Source organism: Frieseomelitta varia, unplaced genomic scaffold (genome assembly GCF_011392965.1).
Source record: "Frieseomelitta varia isolate USP_RPSP 00005682 unplaced genomic scaffold, Fvar_1.2 scaffold_937, whole genome shotgun sequence".
NCBI classification, from domain to species: Eukaryota; Metazoa; Arthropoda; class Insecta; order Hymenoptera; family Apidae; genus Frieseomelitta; species Frieseomelitta varia.
In genome coordinates this window covers 208,996-236,076 of record NW_025110742.1, presented here as the reverse complement: position 1 = coordinate 236,076, position 27,081 = coordinate 208,996, and the positions used below count along the sequence as shown (strand labels likewise).

Below are 27,081 nucleotides of genomic sequence, written 5' to 3'. Positions count from 1 at the left end.
ATCTTATCAATTATATATATTTCAATCTTGTTTGTATTACATCTCGGTATTCAATCGTTCGTGCCTTTAACATGCGAAAAATATAAAACAATTGCTATACTTTGGAAGATATAATTATATATTTTAATTACATACAATACATACATATGTTTATACATATATTGACATATTAAACATATCAAACATGACATATTACATATTACATATAAACATATATTGACACAAACATATCAAACATATTAGAGAAAATTAAATGTTTTGCTGCAATTAAAATGACAATTAAAATAAAAGTAATAGGACGCGAGATGTACGAAAGTTGTAATATATGGTTTCTCGTTAAATCGATAGGAAAAATTGGAGAACACGTCGCGTGCGATATCAATTGCAAAAAGTAATATTGATAAATGCGCGAAGTAGCGTCGCGTAAGCGCTGAAATTGCTGTAGGTGCATACATACGTGGACACAGTAAAAATCGTGAAGGCAATGCGCCTCTGGTGGCCAGCCGCGCAAACAATCCTTGCGGAAATAATTATCACGATTTATGTTATTTGTAAATGTGAGGAGAATCATTAATGAGGGTATGCCAAGTAACGGCGATTAGGGTGATAAACGGGTCCTGTAGTGTTCCCGGTTACACTTCGAGTGAGTGAAAGTCGTGCTCGGTACGGGGTGAGTGTCCAAAACGTTCATTCCCCCCGCTTTTAAAAAGGGGGGCGGTGGCTCGCATCAGTGTTTTTTTATCGTTTCTTTAGACGTCTTCATCCCGAAAATAACAATGGCCGGAGGATTCGAATATGCATGGATTTTTAAAATGCCAAGCTTGCTACCCTGGCAACCTACACACATTTTCCTGACCCTTTTTTATTACATGTGTCAATTAGCATCGGTACGGCTACTGTGCATCTTAATACTTTCAACTACATAGTTTTCTACGATTGTTCAATGTGTACGATAATTTTGTAAGTTGATCTTGTGAGATTAACGAAGATTTTCTGTGAATTAAAATCATGTTACCTTACAAAAAGAATTGGAAATTAAATTACACGTAACTTTGGCAATTCAATTCAGTTTACTTAATTTTATGTTTATGGCATGCTCTCACATTCTTTAATTCTAGACTTTAGTTATGAATTCTTTTCTTTCTTTTTTGTTTTTTGTTTTTAATTCTTGAAACACTGAAACAGATAATTTTATTTGTACAGGATGGACTTGGCAGAAACTATGAAAAACATTGTTGCCAAAGGTATGCAAACCGAAATGGGACCACCAGGTGGAGGATCTGGTTACCCTGGCACACCAAGTAGTGCTGGTTATGTTACTGAAAAGATGTATATGTTATTACAAGCCTATCTTCAAAACAAAGGTTGGAATCCAAGCATCGAACTGCTGCAATGTTTTTCTGAATTCAAAGATGCATCTATGATACCAAGTGCTGCCTATTTGCAGTAAGAACATTAAGTTTTAACATTATCTTCATATGTTAACATATTACATTGTGCAACATGTTTATATGTAGACTATTTATTCGCTTTTCTGTAAAATGTAACTACATATGTAGAATTTAAAATCCTCTTATTATATCCTGCGTAATGTATAAATAGGATGATGGCATCAAGAATAGCTTTGGACTCTCAGGGAAGGCTAGTGCTTAGAGAAAATGGAAAAATAATATTGCCCTATGAACACTTTGCAAATGCTGTGATGTTAAAGCATATGAATGGTCCACATGGTCTTCATTTGGGCTTAGAAGGGACAGTTAGAGCTGTTATGGAATCATACACTATTGGACGAGAATGTTTTGGTATGGAAAAAGAATTTATAATAGAGGTGGTACAAAATTGTCCAAATCCTGCTTGCCGTTATTATAAAAATCAGCTTGAATTAACTCAAAAAATGGGACATATGGCACCAACTTATATTCAAGAAAATGAAACAACAGCTTCTCTCTTACGTAGTAGTTTCCCTCATAATACAGACTTTCAAGCAGTAAGCATAATTTACAAGATTCTAGAAACATAAATTTCTACATATTTATAAATCAGTTACATTTATAAATCAATTATCTTTTATATTATAGACTTTAAGCAGTGCTAATCCAAATACTCACATGGGAGGAGGATCAACAGCGGATTTGGCAGAAATGAGAAGTGCTGGGAACCAAATGAATCTTCAACGTCCTCCAAGCCGTCCGTCATTAAATATTCCACATAGACCTGTGTCACAAGAAAAAAAAGTAGCCACTGGGAAGCAACATTATGAATCCTTAATACCTAATATTCCAATGTCTGATCACAAATTAACAGACTTTTTAAGAACGAATTTAGATAATTTGGACAATCTCAGTGGGCTTGGTTTGGGAAATTTACAAGGGATAGGAAATGCAAATAAGGATTTATTAGCTTTACATAATGGAGCTTGGCCATTAGAAAATGAGAAAGGATCTCGAGCATCTTCAAATTCAGAAGGTTAGTAAATTATATAGGATTCACGTAACTTGCACGTTGAAATAACTTTTAAATTATGCGTTTAATGAAACATTGTTTAATACAAAAATTGGTTTTAAGGAAGGTAAAATATGGCGTTTTTTGTATGTGTTGAGAGACTTCGAAATTTCCAAGTTCATCTTTATTTTTTTTAACTGGACCATATATTTTTTTCATCATAAATTGAAAGAATATTAAATTTCAAGTAAAAAAATATTAAACCACATTGGTCCTAAACCTAATGGTTAAGGAGATATTTTACGATAATTTTATATACATCAGTATTATTATCTTACATTTAGATTTAGTGTAGTATTTTGACAAATTATGCCAAAATATCGATATCAGGCATCACTTGCTTTATATTGTACACGTTCATGTCTTAAGAAATGATTATTTTTTAAATTATTTTATAGGAGGACAAGAAAAGATAGTAAGAGCTTTTGCAGAAGTTATGAAGAATATGGCACGAATGAAAGCTTGTGTACGTCCTGCAATGTGCAAACCATATGGAAAACAATCAGAAGCTTTGCAAAAAAGTAATAAAATACATAATATCTACCATGATTTATGTTTTAATATATTTTCGTTAGATTTACAAGTAAATTTCCCTTATAAACTAATTATATTTTATATAATACTATATTGATGTGTGACGTTATTAGATATTAAATACTGTGCTCCTGCAATTATTTTTTACAATTATCTCGTCAATATCTTTTTATTGATTAAAAGAAAATGTATATGCTTTGTGTCGATTTTGTTACAGCGCTGGTGGATACAATACAGCTTATACAGTCGCTAAGAAGTTTTCTGCCACCTCCACATATTCCTGTCTCAAGCTGGAAAAATGAAGATAAACATCGATTAGATCATACGGGTACTCCCTATCTCCCATCATTGTAAGTATTTCTTATGGTTTATATTTTAAGTATACCCTCGTTACATGACTAGAGATATCAAATAAAGAGTTATAATTTTTATGCAGAAAGACTGGAGGTTTAGAGGAGTTATGCGAACAACGCAAGCTAGACTAAACAAATGTCTTCGCTTTCTAAGCGGTAGATCAGGTTTTGTCTTTGCGCTCTATGATGTTCTAGTCATGTGGTGTTTATGGGTTAGATGGGTGTTTTGTATTTAAACAACCCGAAGGATTGCTCAAATGTTGTTGGCGTTTAGGACTTCAAAATACTAAGAGACAAAACGAGTCATGCGTGGACTGTGATAAACGTGGGTAGTGAAAAAAAAATTTATATATAGTCAATCGAACTCACACCGTTATTTCAAATTCGAGTTAGCTTTATTTTGTTGCTATAAGTTTTCTTTGAATTTTTATAATCTGCCTATGGGGCTTACTTGGAAACTATGAGGTAGAATAATTTTTTATCTACTTCATAATGAGTATAATTTGCATATTATGAATATGTATCATAAAATGGCATTTATATCTTATTGTTGTGCATTGATTTAACAGATCACCACTTGTGTTCCAATGATTATCTAATCAACATTGTATTATAAAGATTCTTTGTTATATGAGTAAATCTTACGTACACACTAGAAGTTTGAACAAAATGTAAAGACTAAATTCAATCTTTACAAGCGTGAAAGGTTTGCTAATTAGATATTGTTATAAATATGAGGGTATAAATAAGCAATCATAATTCTTGTTGTCGCTCGACCTCGCATCATTTAATTTCTGAATATTTATTAAGTAATTATGGGGTATTGTTTTGATTCAAATAATTAAAATTACGACAAAATTATCTAGTTAAAATAAATATTCAATTTCTATTATATATATATTACATGTATATATATATATATACACGGTTCTTAAAAATTGTACTTGTATAAATTATTGTTTATAAAATTATTATTTATAAAAATAGATCAAACATATACTGTTGTTATGTCTAGTATTATTATCTGACAAGGTAATGTTAAAACTTGCAATAATTTGTAAGCTCCATGGGCAGTAACATGCGGTGTGCACGTATAAAAAAAAGAAGAGTCATTGGTCAATTCATAGATATTTTTCGAGAAGTAAATTATTTCGTTAATATATACGATTAAAAAAAAAAAAGAAAAGGACAAAAATTTACATTATTAGAAAATTTTTGAAGCGTGATTTGCAGTGATGCTCAAAATTTTCTCTTTGTGCACTGATATTACTTACAAAAGATATTACCTCTAGCAACCACAAAATGTATGATAAATCGAAAGAAACGAAGCAAATGCATTTTATTTTGGTTGTAGAGGTAAAATCGGTTTCAACTCAATTGTTATACGCATATCTGCGATGGTAAAATGTTTCCTTCTTGCTCGATAATATCAAAATATAAACTATATGTTTCTGAATATAAACAATAAATTTGTGTAATGAATACGTGGAAAATGGATGAATGTCTGAATCTTGTTTGTACACAGGTTCGATGGATGCAAAGTTTCGGCTATCAAATAGAAAAATTTTATATGAACGTGACTGAATGCGTGAACGCGTGATTCTGTTTAGATATCTTTCTATAAACATATTTGTTATAAAACGCATGTAAATTTATTTGTGACACATGCAGCGAATATGTCGATCGATTGTTAGCAGGGCTCAGATTTCCGTGATCCAAAATTTACATCTGTGTTTCTAATTTCTTTTTTTAAAAATTTTAAAAGATTTGGATATTTCTACTACATAAAATGGGACGATAATTTCATTCATTCAAAGTATTTTTTCTTTCTTTCTTTTTTGTTTATATTTGTTATAATGTAAATAATACATATGTTATAATACATATGTTACATAATGTTAATATAAAAATAATTTTTTTTTGTTTTTAATACATAATCTGCAATAGTCTGCAGTAGAATGTAATAAAATTTCAAGTTATTTCGAAATTATTTGATTCAATATTGAAAGTTTGAACTAAAAATCTCTGTATCTTGATTTTTTGTGATTTGGAGTAATCATTCATAGCAATACATTTGTACATATTATCTATGTATGTATTATTGCATTATTATTGTATTATTTCAGTTGAATAAAATTATTATTAAAATTGAGAAAATAAAATATACAGATAACAAAGAAAATTTAAAAAATATTGTTGAAATTTCTAGAAAAAAATTAGAAAGTATAAAAGATATTTCAAAGTTACTTATATTGTTTAAAATGTTTTTTTTAATAATTTGCTGCGTATACATATATATATAAGCTGCAGGATTGTGGATGTTATTACATATAAAAGCTGTGCAAAGACAAAACATTTTATTTTCATAGTTTTCAAGCGGTGTCCTAAAGAAATATGATTTAACGTAGGTGTGTGTATGTGTGTGTGTGTGTATGTATATATATATATATATATATATATATACACACATACACACACATGAAGATAATGCGAAACATTAAACCATTTACCTTTGCATTCTCTTCTCTATATCCTAAATTAATTCTGTTACCTTGTCTCTGCAGTTTACTATTGGAATGAACATTGGAAAAATAATGTAAGCCAGTAAACTGTTGTCTATTGATAAAATTTAATAATAAAACTTACAATCGACATAGATTTCAGATTAATGTTGTCTATGAAATTGTTGAAATTATTAGAAGCAAATCGATTTTACAGTTTCTGGTGTTCTGATTATGCTTGAGATTAGTGGACAAAACAGGTACAAGTTGTGTTTTCAGTTACAGTTTTCAGGGTCATCCACATTTGGCACACAGAATGTTATACATTGCGCAACGCATGCAATCTGAAATATCACCGAAATTTAAGTCCTGTATATCCCATGTTTTTTGTTAATCGACGTGAATCTTAAAAGTAAATGCTGCAATATCATCTACGTAATTTTTGACGATTTACCTGTTACACGCCAAAGTGTATTTGCAACAACAATTAAATGGACCTATTTCTTCTAGTAGCTACGTATTACAAGATCAACGCGAATGTATCGCGGTTTGTCTTGTCGTCGAACACGATTAAGCATATCCATGACTAAGTCGCTACGTGTATGCCAAATAAAAATAATAAAAGAAAAAAAAAAAAAAAAAAAAAAAAAAAANAAAAAAAAAAAAAAAAAAAAAAAAAAAAAAAAAAAAAAAAAAAAAAAGAAAATAGGAAAAAAAAGAAGAAAAAAGTAAAGAAAAAAAAAGAGAAGAAAAAAAGTAAGAGGGAGCACGGAAACAAAGTCTGATGATAAAAGGTACAAAAAACCGAATCTCAAGGCAAATTAAACGTTTTAGGTGTATGCGAGATAGAATCGCAAGCCGTACGAACTGTTGTTCAGAATCCAGTTTCCAAGTTTTACCGCTCTCGCGTCATATTTATTACCAATAGGAACCGTGTACAAGTTTTCTGCACCTTCTGACTTTGACAGTAAGATCGTTGTAAGATGCGCACCCGTCGTTGTTCATTTATCAAGTTGCATAAATGAATAATCGATCAAACGAATGATGAATTATAATACACCAATGCTACCGCTGTATTTGCACATTAAGCTCGTTGTCGCTTGCCAGTATTGCTCTTCTGTATTCTTGCATAATTCTAACTGATGAACAGCAATCATTAAAGTTTTTACAAGTGTGACTTGCCTGTATTACATTTCCGTTCGTAACCAGTCTGTTGCTGGAGCAAATTGCGGAATTCTCTGCCAGACGGTTCCGTATCCATCCATTCGGAAGCTGAGTATCGTGAGTTATCCTAAAAGCTTCTATAGCATATGAATTTTCTAGAAATTATTTCTCATTGGAAATTCACAGCATTGTATACTAACTGACTGTGCCTCTAGAACGAACACCACGTCATCAAGAAAGTAATAAGCTTGGCCGAGATCACCCTCGCACAGGTACGGTAGTTTGCTCCATACGAGACACCTTAGGCTTAATGGCGCGAAAACTCTGTCGACGAGGCTGGCTATTTGACCTTCTAGGCCGTTCCCTTTTACTGGTAGATATTCCGACGGTTTGTGGTCACCCCTTTCACCAACTTCCACGTAAGGACTAAAGGGAAGAACCAGTGCTACGACTAGACGACCACCTGGAGCTAAAGACGACTTCAGACGTCGTAGTAGAGTGTTAGGTCGATCGCAACGATCCAACAGATTCAGGCAGAGAATCACGTTGAAGGGGCCGCTTTCGTACCATTTCTCTACATCCAGCACTCTATAAAATAATAAATATATTTTTTTTTCCATTTTTATTTCGTTCCGAATGGGCATAGAATGGGCATATGTTGTTTAATATATTTCACAAAGACGATTAATTCACACAATCTGTTAAAGATTTTCTTTTATCATCTTGTATTAGGGTGTTGATGGTTCGTTTAATACCTTGAAATTTTATTTACGTGCATGTTATTTGATCAAAGGTATAGGAAATTAATGTATGGTCTCTGCAGATATACGTATGTATGTAGAGAATATGGGTAACTTGAAATCAAAGATTTTAAGTAGCCTGTTTTTATATAAAATGTTGCATGATTTATTTTTCTTTAGACTAAAAGAAATATACAAACAAATGTGAAATTAGAGAATTCAGATATTACAAATGCAAGTTTACGATTATATTTTTTGGAAAGAGTATTTTATTTATTTTGTTTATATCGATTATTTTTAATAACATGAACATCTGATTTGAACGGAATGAAATTGGATTTGAATAAAACTTTCGGTAAAGTTTAAAATAGCGAAAAATTTAATATATTTTATTTAATTTTAAAATAATAGAGAAAAAAGAATGATATAATTTAAATAATTTAATTTTTAAATATAAATGCAGAATGTAGCATCTTATGTAGGATTTGTTTTAGTAAATTCCATACGTAAAAACAATAAAATATGTTTATACGCAATTATGAAGTTACAAGTTATCATGTTCTAATAATTTTCAAAGATAAATTATTTAAATAAATCTGTTTAGTAAACTGGAGGAGTAAATTTTTATACAAAATGTAACGAAAATTAAACTTCTTAGATTTCACAAAATGTTCTTTTCATTAATAAATACAAATACCAATTATACCAGATTATTAATCTGTAGATCGTGTATAAGTTAAAAAATTTAAAAAAACACTTCATAATAATCAAATCATAAAAAAAAGATAATTCCTTTAAGCATATTTTACAAAAATAATGGCAATTAGATGAGAAAAAATTAGTTGGAACTCCGAAGCGAAGCAAAATCAACTTAAAGTTTGTACAAACCTATTTTTTAATTGTTTTCAAGTATCGAATTCGCTCGCATAACTGGATCCCACATAATGCCACACCTTGGACACGATCCGTAGTCCGAAGTTATTATTTACTCTTACACTCTTTATACTACGATGACTGCATTTCTAACTACTATCATATTCTTAGTGTTAACACGTACTTTTCTTGCTATTTTCTCGTCGAAGATCTTCATTCGCGCCTAAGATCATGGGGGAGAGAGAGGGTTCTAAACTCGTCTGGAAAAGAGCAAACGGATTTCTATAAAACGGTTACGGGTACATCGCACCCTACAGACATTTACTTAAGATTCGAACAGTTTCGGATTGCAACCGTATCGACGCGAGACTGGGTGTAAAACCACCGTAAACTTTTATTCCAATCAATTCGATGCCATAAACTTAGTAGTAGTAGTGTATTACTATTAGGCTATTATATGCACTGTCCTCGATAGTATTCCATCATTGGATGTTTCTCCAACTCTTGGACATTTGCCATCGGAGCATCTAATTAAGACGAAAAGCTTTGAAATAGTTAAATGAAGAATCCTATATTCGTTCTAGGCTGAAAATTTGTCGATTGATACGAAATTTAAGAATAATAAATTTATACTGCAGGAATAATCGCGATGATAAGTCTCAATTTTTTTTTATGAAACTTAATTTTTGTCGGAGTTTTACTTTCTTTTGGAAGTAGAATTAGTAGTCAACTTTCAGACATCGAAAGTGGCAAAATAATGTCAATTTAAATGTAATTTTAATATACAATGTTTAATATACAAATGAAATTGTGATTTAACTTCCAGTGGAAAGCAGAATTTTTCTTAATCAGTATCATTTATATTTTACAGAATTTGTACAATAAATTCAATATTAAAAAGAAGAAAAAGATAATTTATAAAATTTTGATAAAGGTAATTTATGAATCTGAAAACATTATATTTTTGATCCTGCTTTCATTTTTCCCAATTTTTAAAAATTATTTATTAACATAACAATTAAAATTTTCAGATGATGTACAAATCTATAAATATTCATGAAATATTTTAAAATTTTAATATAAAATGAATGAAATTAAACTCCAATAAAATTCCAAAAAAAATAACGTATGTGAAAATTTTCTGTTTCACTAATGTTTCGTTAAGTAAAGTAAGAATCTTTTTATATTTTTACATTTTATCTTTTCCCTATTTTCGCCTCGAATGGTGCAAATTGAAAAATTGAACATTACTTACGTGAACTTCTTTTTCGCTAGGGCCCATCTCATTGGTGCTGATATGTCTGTGGCGTAAACTTTTTCAAAGAGATGGGCTACATGAGTAGTAGTGGCACCGTCACCTGCTCCTAAATCCACTAACGAGTGCCACGGCCCTTTAAAGCCGCTTGATGCCATCAATTTTTGAAACTGTTCGCAGGAAAAGACATGCATGGAACCTCGGCCGAGTAGCCTGAAATAATCATAATACACATGTAAGTATAAAATATTTAGTTTTCTATTTTATTTCTAAGTTTAATATCAATGTAAGTGAGATTTTGTTTGATAGTTTATTTCTTTACAATTCTTTTCAGTGTCAAATTATATTAAAATCTTTTGAATCGAATGCTGAAAAAACCAGATACAATTCAGAAGCGTGAACAGAACAAACAAACAGAGAAATGTTTGCATTTTCTGTTTGATATCACATTCAAACATATGTATATCTAGTAATTCGTCGTAATCTCTTTGATAAGATAAATCTAAGTTATTACAAGATAAAGTTGTCGAATGGTGTGTGACGTCGGCTGCAGAAGAGTGAGACGAATAAATCGACGCAACGGTAACACATATTTCAACATCTCATTGTGCGGGTCGACGGAGCTTCCATGATCGATGAAAGGCAGCTGCATATAGAAATCAAAAGGTCCGGTGTGTTTGTACCTCGATTTAGTCGGGAGAATTCGATGATGCCCAGTTTCGAAGGGAATCTTCTGACTAGCTGGAGGACGGTGAGGGCTGAACGTACGAGGAAAAAGGGCGGGTTCATTTGAAAATACCAATGCTGCCGCAACGATCGGTGCACGGCAGCAACGATCCATCAATGCCGCGGAACGCGGGATTTTGATCGTGAATTCGGTTATCCCTGGCGTTATAAATAAGGCGATGGTGATCCCATGGTCCCCTTCGTCGTGGGTCTACCTCGATTTTTCTCCCTCTCTGCTTTCTGCGCTCGACCGCAACCGGTACCATCAATTAACGAGCACCTCCTGGTCTCTATTGAATAATAAACAAAAATAAAAAAAAAAAAAAGAAAAGGAAAGAAGAAAAAGTGAAACAGGAGGGATGAAATAGGAGAGAGAAGAAGGAAGAGAATAAGATATACATAATAAGAAGACAGAAGGAGTTGCGGAAGGAGAAGACGGAAAGAAGAAGAAGAAGAAGAAGAAAAAGGAACATAGAGACCCGGTTGCTGAATTTTTCATAACATCTTTCTGTTTCTCTATCTTGTTCTTTATTCTTTTTATAGCTCATTCACGGTCTATCACCCTTATTTCTCCGTTTATCATTTGCTTCTTTTTCATTACATATCATTTCTTGTTTTTGTTTCTTTCCGTCTCTCTTACACTGGCCTGTTTACTTTGCCGTGCCTTTGAACTTATTTCCATTGTCAGTCTCTACCACCATGGTTGCGTATAACCTGTACATGGATCTCCTTGTTGCACGCCGGAGGCGATCAAGCAGCGAAGAATCAAAGAAACGGAAAGGGAGGAGAGAGCGTACGAAAGAGAAAACGAAAGAATCAGTGAGAAAGAGAGGGCGAGCAAGAAGGGCAAAGAGGGTGAGGAAGATGGGCAGGGGTATGGGGGAAAAAGGGGAGAAGAAAGGAACGGGTAGATACACATACGATATACACGCGTGCGGCTCACAAATCAGGCTTGCGGATCGTGGCGGCTTCGTCGGCGGCGCGAGCGACAATTAATTCACCGCTTTTGCTCTCGGCTCCTCTTCTTGGGGCCCCATTGTGTATACGTACTCGTTCTCTTCCCCTTCACCCCACGTCGCAACGTTTCTCCCAATGGAGAATCGTTCCGGGGCCTATCGGTGCTTCCAACGTCGCCCTGTTTTATCGAGTGATTCCGATCCCTTCTTTCCGCCCTTTTTGCTTTCCACGACTTCGTCGTCGGGGGCCCCTTACCTCCCGAAGCCGCGTCTTTAATTTCGATCCTGGCGTCATGCGGTCTAGAGAAGTTCGATGCGCACGCGGCTGCACAGCGTTGCCAAATATAAAAAGCCGATTTCTCATAATCTTGCGTTATTACTATTATTATTATCATTATTGAATCAGTATAATTTCATATAAATATAATTATCTTCTTCATTTCTTTCTCGAGTGGGAAATACGTACCGAGTTACGATATCAGGTGTTCTTACATAATTTGTGAAACGTATTCACAAATTTTTGAATTCTGAAACTCTTTTTCCAAAACAGTTGCTTTTTGCGCCTCACCTTTCTCTTTTATTATATACGTTACATGCGATTCTTGCGCCCTCACTCGTGCGTTTCATATAATCCGGTAAATTAACTGCTCAATCGAAACTCAATGAAAATTCCAATTCAATCTCAGTGCAAATAAATAGATCCAAAAGTGCATTAACGTATTTAAATAAATCTAAAAAAAAACGTGTCGTATATCATGTTATATTACGTACTAGTGACAAAACTGCACGAAAAACCATCGATTCGCGCGACAGGTTATGAAAGTTACTGTGTCAGTACCGATAATCACGCAGCAATCTTGAAGCGTACATCTTTGACGTTAAAAACAACCGACAGCAAGATGTTTCAAAGCGTTTGACGGCAAGTCTGCGAGTCATATCCACACGAAATGGGACAGTGGCGGGCATAAAGGGTGATAAGGATCTGTATCCAGCGGTTCTGGACGATTATTTACAATTCCAGCCACCCACTCGGTCCGGGTGGTGGTTGAATTTTTGCCGGCCGACAGGCGGCGCTGGTTCAGTTCGCTATGGTCTCGGCTTTTATCGGTGAGGGCCTCTCGCGGTCGCTCGTAAAATACGTCGAAGGGCAAGCGCGTAGTGTTAAAGAGGCGCTCGAAGGACCGTTTACCTAATAATAGCAATAATATGTAAATGCGATGCGTATCAAGCCGCCATCTAAAGAATCCACCCCGCTACGAGCCTATTGTTTGCAAATCCTCGCGTTTCAGCCGTGCTGCTCTCTGCTGGATTGCTGCAGAGCTCTCGATACACACACCTATTCTTATCTCTTTCTGCGCCATCGTTTTTGCTCGCGATCTGTCCTTCTTTCTCTCTCGATATCGGGCGCGCAAATAATCGAAGGTAGGCCAGCATTACAGAAACACACCTAACGACACAACAGACGCGAGATGCGTCTCATCGTATCTCGGTTTTTTTTCTGCAGCATTCTGCTGTTTGCGTTCGAAGAATCGAAGGGATCAGTGGAAAGCAAGCATGCGCCACGATATATTTCTGGAGGAATTTGGTATGAAACTATAAGTATTTTGTAATAACCGAAGAAAGCATTTTAAACATTTACATTTGATTTTCGTTCTACTAAAAAACGTAAGAGGCATGTATACTTGCGACATTCGATTCAGCGTAAACCGTTTTATACATACGTACATACATACATCGATACGATACAATTATAATTTGATTGGATCTCGTTACGCTCGAGATTCCTCAAATTCTGAACGTCACTATATATTCATGTCGTTACATTCGGCGTAACACTGTATAATACAACATGGAACTTTTCGAAGTACGCCCTGAATGGATTAATGAACCAAGTGACATGGGATCTGATTGGGGCAACACTTAAGGAATCCGTCTAGTCATCTTTACCTTCGTTTGTCGAGTTTTGAACGAGCATAACGCGCTACGCCTGACATTTCTCGTCCTTTTTATTCTTCCTTGTGTCACTTTTCTTTTCCCTTAAAAGCCTTAAAAGACTCACTTTTCGTTTCGTGATTTATATTGCTGTCCGTAAGTAATTAAAATTTTACTTTACTCAACATTTCATATTATAATAAAATCATCGCCGACGTTGTACGTATCTAACTTGTCGCTAGAACTAGCTTGAACGTAATAATTTATCTTGGAATCCTCCACTTTTTAACTGTTCTTAACTTTTTTTCTAAAATCTATTTCTTATTGCAAATAAAATCTATTTTATTGCATCTATTTTTTATTGACTCAAAGAGATGCTTAATCAACAGTTGTGTTTTGTAATAATTTTTTTAGAAAATATCTATTAGAAAACGTCTAAGAAATTAAATTGTATATTAATTAGAATAATTAACCTATTTAAAGGATCTATTTTACACGTCGATAAAAATTATAAAGTCAAGCGTCGAAAGACAACAAGGATCTTGAGTTATGCCTATAACTTCTTCATCCGATTCAATAGTCAATTTCAGCGATATTACTTTCTCAGGATGCACTCGATCAACGTCTGCCAGCCTGAAAAATGTATTTCGAATTGATGAAAAGCAAAAGGATCGCGACGGCTTGAGAAATCTCGCAGATCGTTCGCCAACTTTTCTTCAGAAGAGCTTTTCGTACATTTACAAATTCAAATCGACCGTGAAAACTTTTAATTCCGAGTCCCCTGCATATATTCGTCGTCGGTTCGCTATAAACATTAATAATGGAACGAGTCGCTGTATCTCGCTTCCACTTGCTACCCGTTGCGAGACGTTCTTAGCATTGCCGATATTTTTTTCACGTAGCTACTTTTATAGTCTACGTTCTACGAATTGTTATTATTCAAAGTATCTCGCATAGAAAGCAAAAAGGATAAAATTTATCACAGAGATACATATTTTTGTTATTCATCTTGTGTGAGTTTCTCGCTGTTTAACGAAAAGTATCGAGGTTTACTTAATAAATTTCGAGCAAACTTGCAGTGTAGGAAAAGCTTAGGGGTTCTGTATTTGAAAGAAAGGAATCTTTCGAAAGGGTCTTTTCGTTTCGATATCATCCTCATTTTCCTCGATTTTCCTTCCTTTTTCTCTCACTCGCCGCGATTATACAATCGACGGTCCAGGTTTCGCCGAAAGCGCGACGAGGACGAGACACGAGGACAAACAGGAGAAACGACACGCTCGACACGGCGTGTGCGCAGCTAGTGTGCGTTCACGGCGACAATGTAGACGGTTCTCGGATTTGTTCGAGCGTTCTCGTGGGTGCTCGTGCGCTGGTACCACGGAGTGGAGGGGTGCCGATGCAACGTGAAATCAGTGCGTGGTGGGAGAAGATGGGTCGCGGTGGGGTGACCATGGGGGGGAAAAAGAAGGACAGACAGACAGAGAGAGAGAGAGAGAGAGAGAGAGCGCAAGAAAAATAGATGAAAACGTACATACGTACTACGAAGGAAAACGAGGGGAGCGAAAACGGAGAGAAGAGACAGAGAGAGAGGAACGTAGCGTCTATTTAGCATTCCCCCTGCCGCGGCGACGGTATCTCGTTAGCTGGCTTTTCACTCCTTCTCCTTCTGCTCGATCGCTGCGCTCGGTGCGCGCGGGTGTGAGAGACGAAAAGTTCCGCGGGGAATGCGAGACGGAACGAAGAGCGGAAGAGTGAAACGCGAAGAAGAGAAGAGGGGAAAGCGGACGTAGCTGGGAGCTAGGGATGCTGGGTAGGCGTGGACCATGGACCACCCTGTCTACGAGCGATGGAGGGGAGGCCACGCCGCGTTGGTCCCGATGGTGGTGGTAAGCCGACGGCTGAAGGATGGGGGAGGGAGGGTGGATAAGAGATCCGTGGACAATAATTACTATTATACACGTCGGAGTTTTGCAAATGCTGTCCTCTCCGCCGGGTAAGAACGAGGAAACGAGGAAAGACGGCTGCGGGTGGGTGGGTGGGTGGTTGGCTGGTAAGCATGGTTGCCCGATATTTTGCTCGGCTTTACCTAGGAGGTAAGCCGAGGGGTGGTAAGGGTTTGTTTCGCGAGAGGAGGGATGCGGAGGGATTCTTGAGCGGAATCGTTACGCGAGTTTTTCACGTATCTTCTTTCCCATTTTTTGCATTGCGTTTCCTTTCTATTCCCTCTCCTTGCCCCTCTTTTCTCTTCTCATCTTTCTCTTCGATTTCCTTGTTCTTCATCTATCTCGTTCTTTCTCCGTTTAGCCCTCCCAATGCCTGTTATCCATCCTTCTTTCTCTTTTACGTGAACAACCACGATCTCCAAACGTTTGCGTTGCATTCGTTGTGGATCGCGTAGGTATCACCTACCAATTCGATCCTTTACTGGCAAAGGAGGTACCCCATCTCTCCTCCGTCTTTGTACACCGGCATGCTTTTACGAAAGAGGCGCGAACGAAGAAATTTTTGCTTTTATTTCCTCGCGTGAATTTTTGAAGGATTCTCCGTTTGTTTCGTTCCGATAAGTCGGCATTGTACGTTTGAAAAAAACAGCATTAGCTGACAAACAGAATATGACTTGATCGTATCATTTTAGTTTGATTTTCAACGTATGTATATTTTCCTTGTCAATTTTATTTGATCATTCCATGTTTCTCTGGTGTACGTTAATTGAGTTTTAATTCAATTTAATCAATTTACTTCAATATGTAATTTGAGTAACTGAACTTGGTCTATTTTATTTCGTAGTTTCAATCAATTGGAATTTTAATACTTAGATTGGCGAATGTATAAGAGTATCTACTTAGATACATCTATCATATCAGTTTGTAATTTCGTTGGAAGTTTGGGAAGATCGTTTGATTTTCTCAGCAAGATTGTCGCGGGAGGATATATATAGGTATACGAAGTGGACTATTCACGAGGGAAATACACGCTTTTATAACTCGTCTCTTCTCGGCGCCAGCTACAACAAATCCCATCCTTCCTTGGAGACATTTCTGAATTTTAGACGCTTTAAACACTGTGATTCGAGGACGATCCTCAAGAGTTGTTGCGTCATAAAAGAAGGAAAAGAACAAGCATAGACTTGAGTTTGAAGTATTATAGATTTAAGTATGAAGACTGCATACTGAAGAATTTGCTTACAAACAGACTAAGAGCGTGCGCTGTAGAAAATCTCGGGCCCACCTAATACACATACACATACATTATTTCCCAAGATACTTATGATTGAGAACTTAAGAATTAAAATAATAAAATAATTTTTCATGATCGAGTCAAAGTAATAGAAAACACCATATGGTTTAACCATAGCTTCCAGATATCATCATGATATTTTAGAATCCGTTTTTAATCAGGCAAACATTCTTAACGATCGAACAACGTTCGAAGATGTCTTTCTCTCAAGCTGAGCTTTCTTCGATCGCCGTGTGTAAGGTCAATGTATCTTGCCCCCACCGGAACGTTCCATTCTATCGACTGCAACGTATATAATAAGTTACACATCCTTTCCCAAGTGCAAGTTCCTCGCGAGCGTGTTCGATGTATATAATAAGCGTAACGCTCCTTTCTCTGATATAATCGAGCGCGATACGCAGATATCGACGCAGGTATCGATTACAACTCGGTTCCAGCAGATAACGTACGATTATGTAGATAAAAAGTTTTGCCTACAAAACTCCTCAGAACGGTCTGATGGAAAAGAAATTCGACGACGAGAGTTAACTTGATATTTTAACAAAAAGGTCGACCTCAGTTTCACTTATGTCATGCATATAAAAAAATCTACAATAGTCAAAGATTTCGCCCGGGTAGGCGAAACATCCTTGACGCACGAATTAAATGAAATTCGATATTACCAAAAAATGATATTTATTTTTCAACGAAGTAGGCACAAGCGTTAAGAAGAGCCACAACAAGCATTGTGTGGAGAACTATTTTTTTTTTATATCCGTTTTTATACGCACTAACCTGCAAATGTCTCAGATACGTCGTTGTCTGTCAAGGGGTTAAACTTACAATTAGTAAGTTGTACGTAAGTTCGAAGTAAACGCTGGTTCGTCGTTCGTTAGGCGAGTTCCTCGTGGTTAGCGGGCCGCGGCTAGTTTTTATCTTAGATACTGACGACCACTCTGATTGGCCGGTCGGCCAGCCTTATATCGTTCGATTTATGTGAACGCGCGACTCTGCGAATGACACCCGTGCATGTGTAATTCGTAGGGGTGTAAGGACCGCGAACCATTGCTAAGCGGCCTACGTTCTTCTTCTGCCCCTGGTCCCGTTCAAATACCGGTTTACACTGATGTATAATACGGGGGAAGATGCATTCGTCACGCCTGTATCGTCGATACCAACACGCTGACGCAAAACGATGCTTCTTGTTTCCCTTTTTAATTTCCATCGCGTCAAGCTGTTTATTTTCCTATCGGATAGATCGGTCGGCATATTGGTAGATCGAGTAGATGTTACGAGCTGCAATCGGGAAAGAGGCGGTTACCTGTTGTACTAAGCAAACCGTAAACGAGAAACAATTTTATGTTTAACTCTCCGTGAAAATGGCGACTGTCAGATTTCTGGTTTTTGTAGTGATTGAAACTCTAGACGTTTATGCTAGATTCATATTTTCTATGCTAGATTCGTATTTTTGCGAGCACGTTTAAAGAAATTGATTTATTTCATTTGTTAAACTGTACGAGAGGCAGTACAGTAGGACTCACTGTAATGCGATTAAAAAGTTGCTGAAAAAAACTTATTCCCGATATGAAAATGTGGTGCGCCTTGAATTGACTCGAAGCACAGTTTTCCATTAACTCTTGTTTCTTTAAAGTGTGTATTGTGGAACAGTCATTTCTGTGCAGAATTAGTTGTTATTTCAGAAAGAAATTCATTTCAATTATAAACTAGATATTGATTAAGGTAAGGCAATCTTTTTCTCACTATATTTAATATCGGAAATAAGAAATAATATTCTCCAGCCATGACTCTAAAGATCTCCAGAAAAGGTTATATTAGAAAAAGAAGAAAAATTCTTGATCGGTTGAAATCTGGTGACAAGTTAATGCATCTCTTTGCAAGAAATTTAACAGAAATGAATCAACAATTCGCGCAGTTGCAATAGGAAGAATATTCCTCTGAATACTTATTTACTAAGACGGAAAGAAAGATTATTTATTTATTTAGTTATAGTTTTTTGCGCTCTTGGATTCGTATAATGCGAAATTCATATCACGCGGAACGTATATCTGTTGTATATGCATTTTACTTTCAGCAATTGAGAAAAATATCACGTTTGTTAAATATTAAATTCAAACATTACGCGCTCGTTGAAAGTATGAAACACTCGACACGGACTGAAATCGATTGTACAAAATTACCTGCATAACAAATTGTAAGAATGACATATGTGAGTAAATTAATCATAGGTGAAAGTCAAGAAATTATTTAGTACAATTTCACGAAACGGTTAGGTGTTATTATCCGTATATATCGCGTGCATGGTGAGGGTGAATTTTAAAAAATCCCTGCTGCAATTGTGGATTCGATCGGCTTCTTTCCTTTTTCCTATTCCGATATTTTCTGGAAAAACGTAGTTAATATAAAAATAATAAAGCTCGTTACTAAGGATAGGGCGCTGTTAATCACTGTTATTTTCTGTCTTTTGTGGGTACTTCTGAGAATCACAGCATGTTTCAATCTTATATTTGTTCTTATACTTGTTCTTCTTTTAGAAAGAAAGACAATTCGCAGATTTATATCATATGATTTTTATCGTTCATTATTGTTTTTTATTGCCTATCTTATTTCTTCTTGTTTTTTCCCATTTTCATTTTGTTTGTTGTTATCAAACAATCAGATGCCTCAGTTTGCTCATTAAGTAGTATTATTATTACGATTGAATGAATAATTAACACGATTCAATAGGAATATACATATAAGTATCTGAATCAAATTAATTTGTGTTCACAATATATTAGTAGTGGGATATTTCTGAATTGTCATCTCGTTGCAATCTCGTGCCAATCTTTCAAGAAACAAATTTACAAAACATCATTTAACATCTGCTTAATATTTTCAGATTGATCTCCTCACCGTATCATCCTCTTGTTTCATTTTTTACTTTCTCCGTCAAGAAGCTTAATCAGATTCGTCAGACGCACAAATATCGAAACAATCTTTCCTTCTTTCTACTCTAACAAAGAAGAAGTCACTGAGATGACGAAGCGTCTCTGGATAAATCGTGCTTCTCCTAATTCTCAATCCTTTGATCTCGCCTCCTCGTTGTGCGCGAGTTTCGTCGTTCAACCCCTCGGCCATCCTAACAAACCCTTCCTTTGGCCCTCTCGTTTCTTTTCTCGGCCAGCATCCTGCGATTGGTCCACGAAGACGGCGTTGGCTCGTTGGTCAGTAATTATCATTAGCGCGTTTGCGCGGCGCTTGGCTCTCCTTCCGATTGGCAACCCTCTCCGTAATTAATCGAGGGGCGCAGGCGCGAATTCTCGCGTCTAATGGAAAAGCTACCCCTGTGGGCGTCGACCCCTCGAAAACCGCTGGATTTCTGACTTTCTCTCTGTTCCCAGTGCTGTGACCACTAATTATAAACGAGGGGCGGCGCTCGTTTCACGCATACAACCCCTCCTGGTCGCCACGCACCCTTCGTCGCGAGTTTGCGCCCTGCTAATTACTCATTAACCCTTTACTCTAACGCAAAATATGGGCGTTTCTCAGATGTTGTTTCTCAGCTGAGACAACTTTCAAAAATGGAAGGTATACTTAATATCTATGTAGACCTAATAAATTGAACGAGAATTGGAATATTTTTATCTATTCCATTTGGAGTTTCTTGTCTCTAAACGAGATTATCTTGAAATAAGATTATATGTTATGCTTTACATTTTTATTAAGTTCGAAAGATTGAAAATCATATATATATATATATATATATATATATTTATTATTAATAATAAAAATTTCGTATAATCATGTATATTTATTGTAAAAAAAAGAATCGTTCGATCAAGTAAAGAAATTGGGCAAAATCTAAAATCTGTAGGTAATCAATATCTCTTAGCAAAAGAATTTAATTTTATATTATAGAGTTAAAGAATACGATTACTAACTTTCTCTTGCTACTGTTGGAAGTTGAAAAAAAAAAAATTAACAAAACAAGCTTGTACTACTGTTTAAGATGCCTACTAAAATAATGAACAAAATTTCTCTCTAAATTCTTAGTAGAACAAAAGTGTGAAACCGATAAATTTCACATCTCTTCACTTCCACAAATAAAATAACAAGCCGCGCAATATCGACACAATTTATCGACAACCAACTATACTTGAATCGTGAAAAATTTTCAATCACGAGGCAGGTATAGTTTGCAAATTCTGGAACGCGTTGAATTAGTTAGCTCCGTGGCTCGGCAAGAAGACTCTTGTGTATGAGAGAACGTGGATCTGATCACCCTTTGGAAGTCAGGTTCACAAAAAAAGAGGGGAGGTCGAAGAGGAGACAGGGAGATAACAGGTGGCGCGCGGAACTAAACAGCCCCTTCTCCCTTGATCATCCTCTCCTTTAGCAGGTACTGACAACCATTCTGAAGTTCTGTACACGACCGGGGCCCGACACAAAAACTAGCTACTGTGTTTCATCTGACTTCAGAATCTGTTAGACCTCCTTGTCTCACTTTGTTACGATCGATCGGACGTTTCCCACCCTCTCTTCTCGCGCAACTCAATTACTTTCTTCATTACATTGTTGGTCAATTAATAGACATTATTAGGTATTTCAAGGATCTACTCTGTAGGTACTATTATTTACTAATACCTATATCTTTGTTAAACCATGACTTATTTCACTTGTATTTTTTAATATTCGATAGGTTAACAATGTCTGTCGTGTTTTTATAAAAATTCTGAAGAAACAACGCAACTTGCAGACAAATATCTTATGTAGAAAGGAATGTAGATTACTTTTGTTGATGTGAATAATAATAACATCAGATATTACATCCACAGTTCGAGAGAACAAATTTCATAAAAATCATCTGTAGGATGAAAATCCTCTCTGAAAATTTTCTCGATACTCTCGAGCGCGTATTTATTCAAAGAATCATTTAATCACGAATTATCGTACAAACGATCGCAAACAGACAGAAGCCGAGTAGCGAGTATCTCGTCGCTTGTAAAAGTTACGAGAAAGCGAAACATTCAATTACCGTGTTCGTTGATCACGACTCTTTCGCTTTTCGTCCATTCGCGGAACGCTATCAAAAGTGGTAGGATAAAGCAGGGCGAAGGCACGCATCGACGATGGGTGGGCAGGCCGACGAAACACCGGCATTAGAAGTGAAACGGTAATAGACCGGGCTATAATTATTCCGTGTTTCCGCGGAGCAAACAGCCAGTAACGACCGAATTTGCATTCTGGATACAATCGCGGAGCCGTGGAAATAACAGAAACTCGCTGGTTCAAGGAGAACATTTCCGGCGGACAATTAGAAGTAATGGCCGTTCGACGTCGACGTAGCAATCATTGTTAATTGACATCGGAGGAGCTGCGAAACGATTCGGTTCGACATTCGGGGCCCTCACCTGCTAGCCGGTCCCTCGGAAATTGCGCGCAATTTCGCTCGGGGCCTTGCCTTAGTTTCGCCCCACTCGGAGCTTCCTACTCTTTCTTTTCTCTCTCTCTCTCTCTCCTTTTTCCCCTAGAAGGCTCAACGCTTTTTGACAAATTCAAAAATACAGCGTGATCGAGTTGTTTAAGTTACCTTCTGCTCAGAATAATCGAACTCTGCCTCTTCGATTGTGTCACGTTGTATTAAATCTCTATGTTCAATCATAAAGTGACAAAGTGAAAAAGCAGAAGATGAACAAGAATGTGCATGTAGCGTGCCTTTTCACGCTGATCTTCACACACGTTTTAAAGAAAGTTACAAATTCGGTGTGTTCTGAAACGAAGTTCGAAAATGAAATCAAGGTGGCGTTGAAGATTCGAAGAAGGCAAAGTTTAGAGACCCGATCGATCGACCAAAGAGTTGCATGTTCTTCTACTTCTTCTTCCTGATCCCCGCTAACTCTTCTAATATCACGCAACTCTTTTCTTCTTCATCTTTTCTATTCGCGCGCGATCTCTTTGCTCGTTGGCTGTTTTTCCTCTCGTGTTGGTTGGTAACCGACGGAGGACATCTCATCGCTAATTATGATTAATTTGCGAGACGAGAGAACGGGTTTCTGACTCAGGAGCTAGCAAAGATGCAGGGGGTCAGTCGTGAGGGGAATGTAATTAATATTCTCAGCGGGAGCGCGTTGTAACATCACGTGAACGTCACCCAGGTGACTCTGTCGTTCTTCTCGTCTTAGTTTGCTGGCTTGCACTTCGTGTCAACGTTCTCTCTCGTGCGAATAACGTGTAATAAAAGTTCAGGGGACAATGGTTGCTAATTGCTGTTTAACACTGGGACTGCCAAAGCGATCAAAATGACCGATTTAACATTTTTTAAAATAATTTTGCCAATTTGCAATATTGCCTTTCGAATGATATTTTTGTAAAATATATCCAACGTTTCAAGTTTGGTGATGATCAATGGCGATTTGTGAATAGTTTGTATAGAAGTTTTCATTCTCCAATTTGTTACTTGATGAATTAGAATTCGTTCGAACTCGTCAGATAACTTAAACAACTCTTCGGATAATTGTAAATTTTTGGCAAAATGAAAAGACCAGGCTTCTTTCAACCAAAAATTCATTAACGGAGTGTTCTGATGAAATTGCACGGTATACGTTGTTACGACATCATTATCGTGCAATTTTGTTTCGTGCGCGAGCGGAATTTTCACGCGGGATAATTCCAGTGCAATGGAGAGACGCGGTATGATATTTTCATGATGGAAACAGGGGGAATACGGCCCCGCGTCGATGATTGATCGCGTCAAAATAAACGCGTGTCTAGTATTATCGAATTAGGCCACTATGTACCGTGGATCGATCTAGTTTCCTCCGAGATCGAGTTTGTCGTTCAAAGCAGGATTTGATTGGGTCTGGTAGCAGGTTGATATTTCTTTTAATTTACTATCGTTGATTTTGGTAAATAATTCGTAAAAGATCTCGTCGATAAATCGAAGTTGTGAAATTTGAACAGCAGAACAATAGAAATATAGTAAAAAATAGGAGTAATCATCAGTAGTGAATTTTTATCGAAAGAAAATTCATTCTCGATTAAGCTAGCTCCGACTTTAAATAACAGTCGAGAACAATATATACGCTTGAAGTAAATGAATTGAAAGTGGCTAGGAAGAAAATAACACAGGTGCGACAGGACCTATTTTAAAAATAACAACCTCAAATGCGAGATTATGGAAGTTAAGAGGTCGAGCGTAACGAAAATTATCTGATATCGTGGAATTATTATTTCGGACATATAAACGAAGGTTATCTTGATACTCCACGGCACAGGGCCAACCGATAAGACGATGCAATTTGGAACGCGGAATATTGTGTACGCTTAGTTACTTCCCTTGTTTTACATCGCGAATAATACCCCTCTTAAATTTAACCCGATATTACGAATTTCTCCCTCACGGATTGTTTGAAATATTCTGGCAATTTAGTTTATAATTTGATATTCGTAATGCTTTAATTTATGTTGCAATATATATATATATATATATATATATATTTTTGTATGATTTTACCAATTTAAATGGTTTCTCTACTTTTCTTCTTATAAAGAATTCTAATTTGCACGATTGTAACGATTCCAATAAAAATATATTTTTTTTTTTAACCAATAGAATAATTCATAATTTGTTTTATGACAGATAATCGGTAACAAAGTGAAATTTCTGTAAATGTAAATCTAAATACGCATCAACATCTGCATTCGCCTGCTCATTAACTCACTGCTGTGCATTCAAAATTTCAGAATTTCAAAATACTTTTCGCAATACGCAATTGCGTGTTGTTTTTCATCAACGACCAGTAAAAAAAATCAACCTAACTTGACAAAAGGAAATCTCCAAGTTTCGTGAGAAATTCATCTTGCGACGTTTCCGTCCAGCTATATCCGTCCCCGGTAAATGCGTTAATTGCTCAATCCTACCTACGCCGGTGCCGGTAAGTCCGGCCAGAAAAAAGAGAGAAAAAGGAAAAGCAGCTCGTCATTCTAATTCATCGCGAGCGAACGGCTACTACAGCCAGGCTCGCTCTCTGTCCCGCCTAGTAGCACGCGGATATAACCGTGCTGGATTTTAATAAACGGTTCCCTGGTCAATCCCATATACACAGGCGGCACACTGCGATGCGGAGGTGTTTCGTCTGGTAGCTGCCAGGGCGACGCGAAGAGAGAGAGAGAGAGAGAGAGGGGTTAATCACCCGCGTTGGATTTTAATAAACGGTTCGGGGGGGCAAACAAAGCTGGTCATCAATAACCATTCTCCCCTCCCCCCTCCCTATCACTCTGCCCAGATACTCCTTGCCATCTGTCTCTATCTCGTTCGTGCCTCCTGTGTGCTAGAGCTCTCCTTCCTTCTCTTTCTATCCTGTCTAGCCCTCGGTCGAGAGGAGGAGACTCACCTGAACCGGGGCACAACCGAGAGAGAGGAGAGCCTTTGCCACCAGGTTGTCGAGCCTCATCGGACAGCCAGATAGGCGGAGATCGTATCTGCGTGGTTATTAATTAACCGGCGAGAAGGGAAAGCCTCCTTTCATCACCTCGCAAACGATCTGCCTTGGCAAGGTCGAGGCCGAGGCCTTGCCGTAGCAAGACATAAAGAGATACTCGCGAGGGTGAAGTCTATGGATCAGCGGGTTGTCGGTGGATGTATTTTTCCACGGGGTTTGCTTCCGGTTGTACGGGGGAGAGATTATTGATAGGTGTCACGTAGAAGGCGGACTCTCACGAGGGTCACACATGCAACATTGTCAAAATTATCGAGACGCTGACGCGTTCTTGCATTGTAAATTGCATTCTTAAATATGTTTTACGTATGTAGTTGGAGAGACTGATGGTTTCTCGAGTTGACAACCGAGTGCAATACACTAAACAATTTCTATGCTTGAGAATCATCGTGAAAGTATAAAGTATCTAAAATCGACATATTTTGGTTATTTTCATAACGATTTGGTTAATTTTAACTGCTGATCTAATGGTACGTGTTATATTAAGGTACGCATATTCTTTTGTTGAACGAGTTATAATATTACGTGTTACAATGTAACATGTTTCAATATGTTGCATGCGTTTGGTTGGTTTAGCTTCTAAATTATCAATTTAAAGTTTTGAAATCGATTTTGAAAGAATTCGCGTTTAAGTAAAATGTAAATCTTTGAAAATGATAGAAGCATAAAGAATTTAGATAAGATTTTAATCAAGCATTGTATCGATATTAGATAGGTGTTATTATATTACGCAGTTACGTTACAGTATGCACGCTGATAAAACATTTATCAGTGAAAAAAATATCTTTACGAATAAAATATACATTCGCGTTCTCTTATCTTATCGTAAAATATTAAACATGCAAATAGTAGAACGTATAACGTATTTGACGCAGTAATTTTCCGACTTCTTCGTATTGTGGCTTGCAATACTCACCCATTTATGGAAGTTCGGCTGATGAACCAGGACAAAGCGGACCTTGCCAAGGAATGCCACGCTTGCAGCGGCAAGGAGTCCGATCGCTCGATGGATTTTGTTAGGAAGATCTCGGCGGTTCTGTCAGGTTGATCGTGTTGGAGTCCTGTTCCAAGGGGGATCCATAAACGGAGCAAATCCTCCCGGATTTTCGCCTTGTCTACTTTGTACCACTGCAAGAAAACCAAGACCCAACATGAAATACAATCTACAACATTTCTTCATTTCGATAATTTATCTCGTTTGTTTCAATAAAATGCAAGGATCGTATTGTCGCCAATCAAGCCAATAGACATCCCATAAACCTGACGGATTAACGACTTGAAAGTATTCGTATTATTAGACCCAAAAACTGGCGATCGACCTAATGTAACAGTTCGCAACGACGATACATCACGTTCAGTTATAATTCAAAGGCACGCTTGTCACTTCAAACGAATCGGAGAGGCCCCGATTCGAACCTGCGCGCGCGGGTATTATTATATATCGACCAAGAGAATATTTTCAATTTCGCAAGCAATCACGACACGCATCACGGTTTCGCGAGACCGCGGCCTCCGCAAAATTTCGCGGTGGGTTAATGCGTCGAAATAAGAGCCCCGTGGACCCCTTGCGATTCATTAACATCCCGCAAGGTGTCTGGCAAAAAGCGTTTCTCGCTTCATTATCGGAGCCACGTATCGCGACATTAACGATATTCCTCTGGTGCCGGCGAACGGTTTCGGTGCGGAACCGCAAAACAGTCGGAGAAGCAATTACGTTGACCGGTCCTCCACTGGCACCAACGACAGCAGCGGCGGCGGCGGTCACCACCGACCATCACTACCACACCAAGCATCCAAGGAGCGAGCAATACCAACAACATCCAGCAGCAGC

At 37.0% G+C, this 27,081-nt stretch overlaps 2 protein-coding genes across 15 annotated transcripts in view; one reads left to right on the top strand and one right to left on the bottom strand.

The window, feature by feature from the left end:
• LOC122537889 (protein-L-histidine N-pros-methyltransferase) overlaps positions 1-27,081 on the bottom strand; it is a 40,945-nt gene that overhangs the window by 566 nt on the left and 13,298 nt on the right. Inside the window, exons 2-8 of one of the 12 annotated variants that reach the window (XR_006308716.1) lie at positions 26,167-26,378; positions 9,923-10,135; positions 7,255-7,642; positions 7,073-7,181; positions 6,036-6,234; positions 5,900-5,957; positions 3,044-3,326 (exon numbers count right to left, since the gene is read on the bottom strand). Coding sequence is in view for 5 of the 12 variants with exons in the window: in XM_043671529.1 (XP_043527464.1) it covers positions 6,185-6,234; positions 7,073-7,181; positions 7,255-7,642; positions 9,923-10,135; positions 26,167-26,378 (972 nt within the window). In the remaining 7 variants the exon portion in view is untranslated. Of the gene's footprint in view, positions 1-453; positions 2,009-2,108; positions 2,215-3,043; positions 3,327-5,899; positions 5,958-6,001; positions 6,235-7,072; positions 7,192-7,254; positions 7,643-9,922; positions 10,136-10,605; positions 10,939-11,591; positions 11,731-26,166; positions 26,379-27,081 lie in introns of those variants that run through there. The other 11 variants (XR_006308717.1, XR_006308718.1, XR_006308720.1 and 8 more) reach the window with 11 other exon arrangements.
• LOC122537887 lies at positions 532-5,199 on the top strand. Of its 3 annotated transcripts, none has more exons than XM_043671528.1 (7): positions 532-670; positions 1,204-1,446; positions 1,603-1,987; positions 2,079-2,466; positions 2,901-3,023; positions 3,254-3,386; positions 3,473-5,199. In XM_043671528.1, the coding sequence occupies exons 2-7, from the start codon at positions 1,205-1,207 to the stop codon at positions 3,519-3,521; spliced, it is 1,320 nt and encodes a 439-aa protein (XP_043527463.1). In that variant the 5' UTR covers positions 532-670; position 1,204; the 3' UTR covers positions 3,522-5,199. The 3 variants fall into 3 exon arrangements, with proteins under 3 accessions (XP_043527463.1, XP_043527462.1, XP_043527461.1); XM_043671527.1 differs by lacking the exon at positions 532-670 and adding an exon at positions 755-887; XM_043671526.1 differs by lacking the exon at positions 532-670 and adding an exon at positions 827-960.

Excerpts from the sequence above, each read along its gene's own strand:
- LOC122537887 (XM_043671526.1), top strand. Across the intron at positions 1,988-2,078 it reads ATAATACAGACTTTCAAGCA|ACTTTAAGCAGTGCTAATCC; the intron begins GTAAGCATAATT and ends TTTATATTATAG. Across the intron at positions 2,467-2,900 it reads AGCATCTTCAAATTCAGAAG|GAGGACAAGAAAAGATAGTA; the intron begins GTTAGTAAATTA and ends ATTATTTTATAG.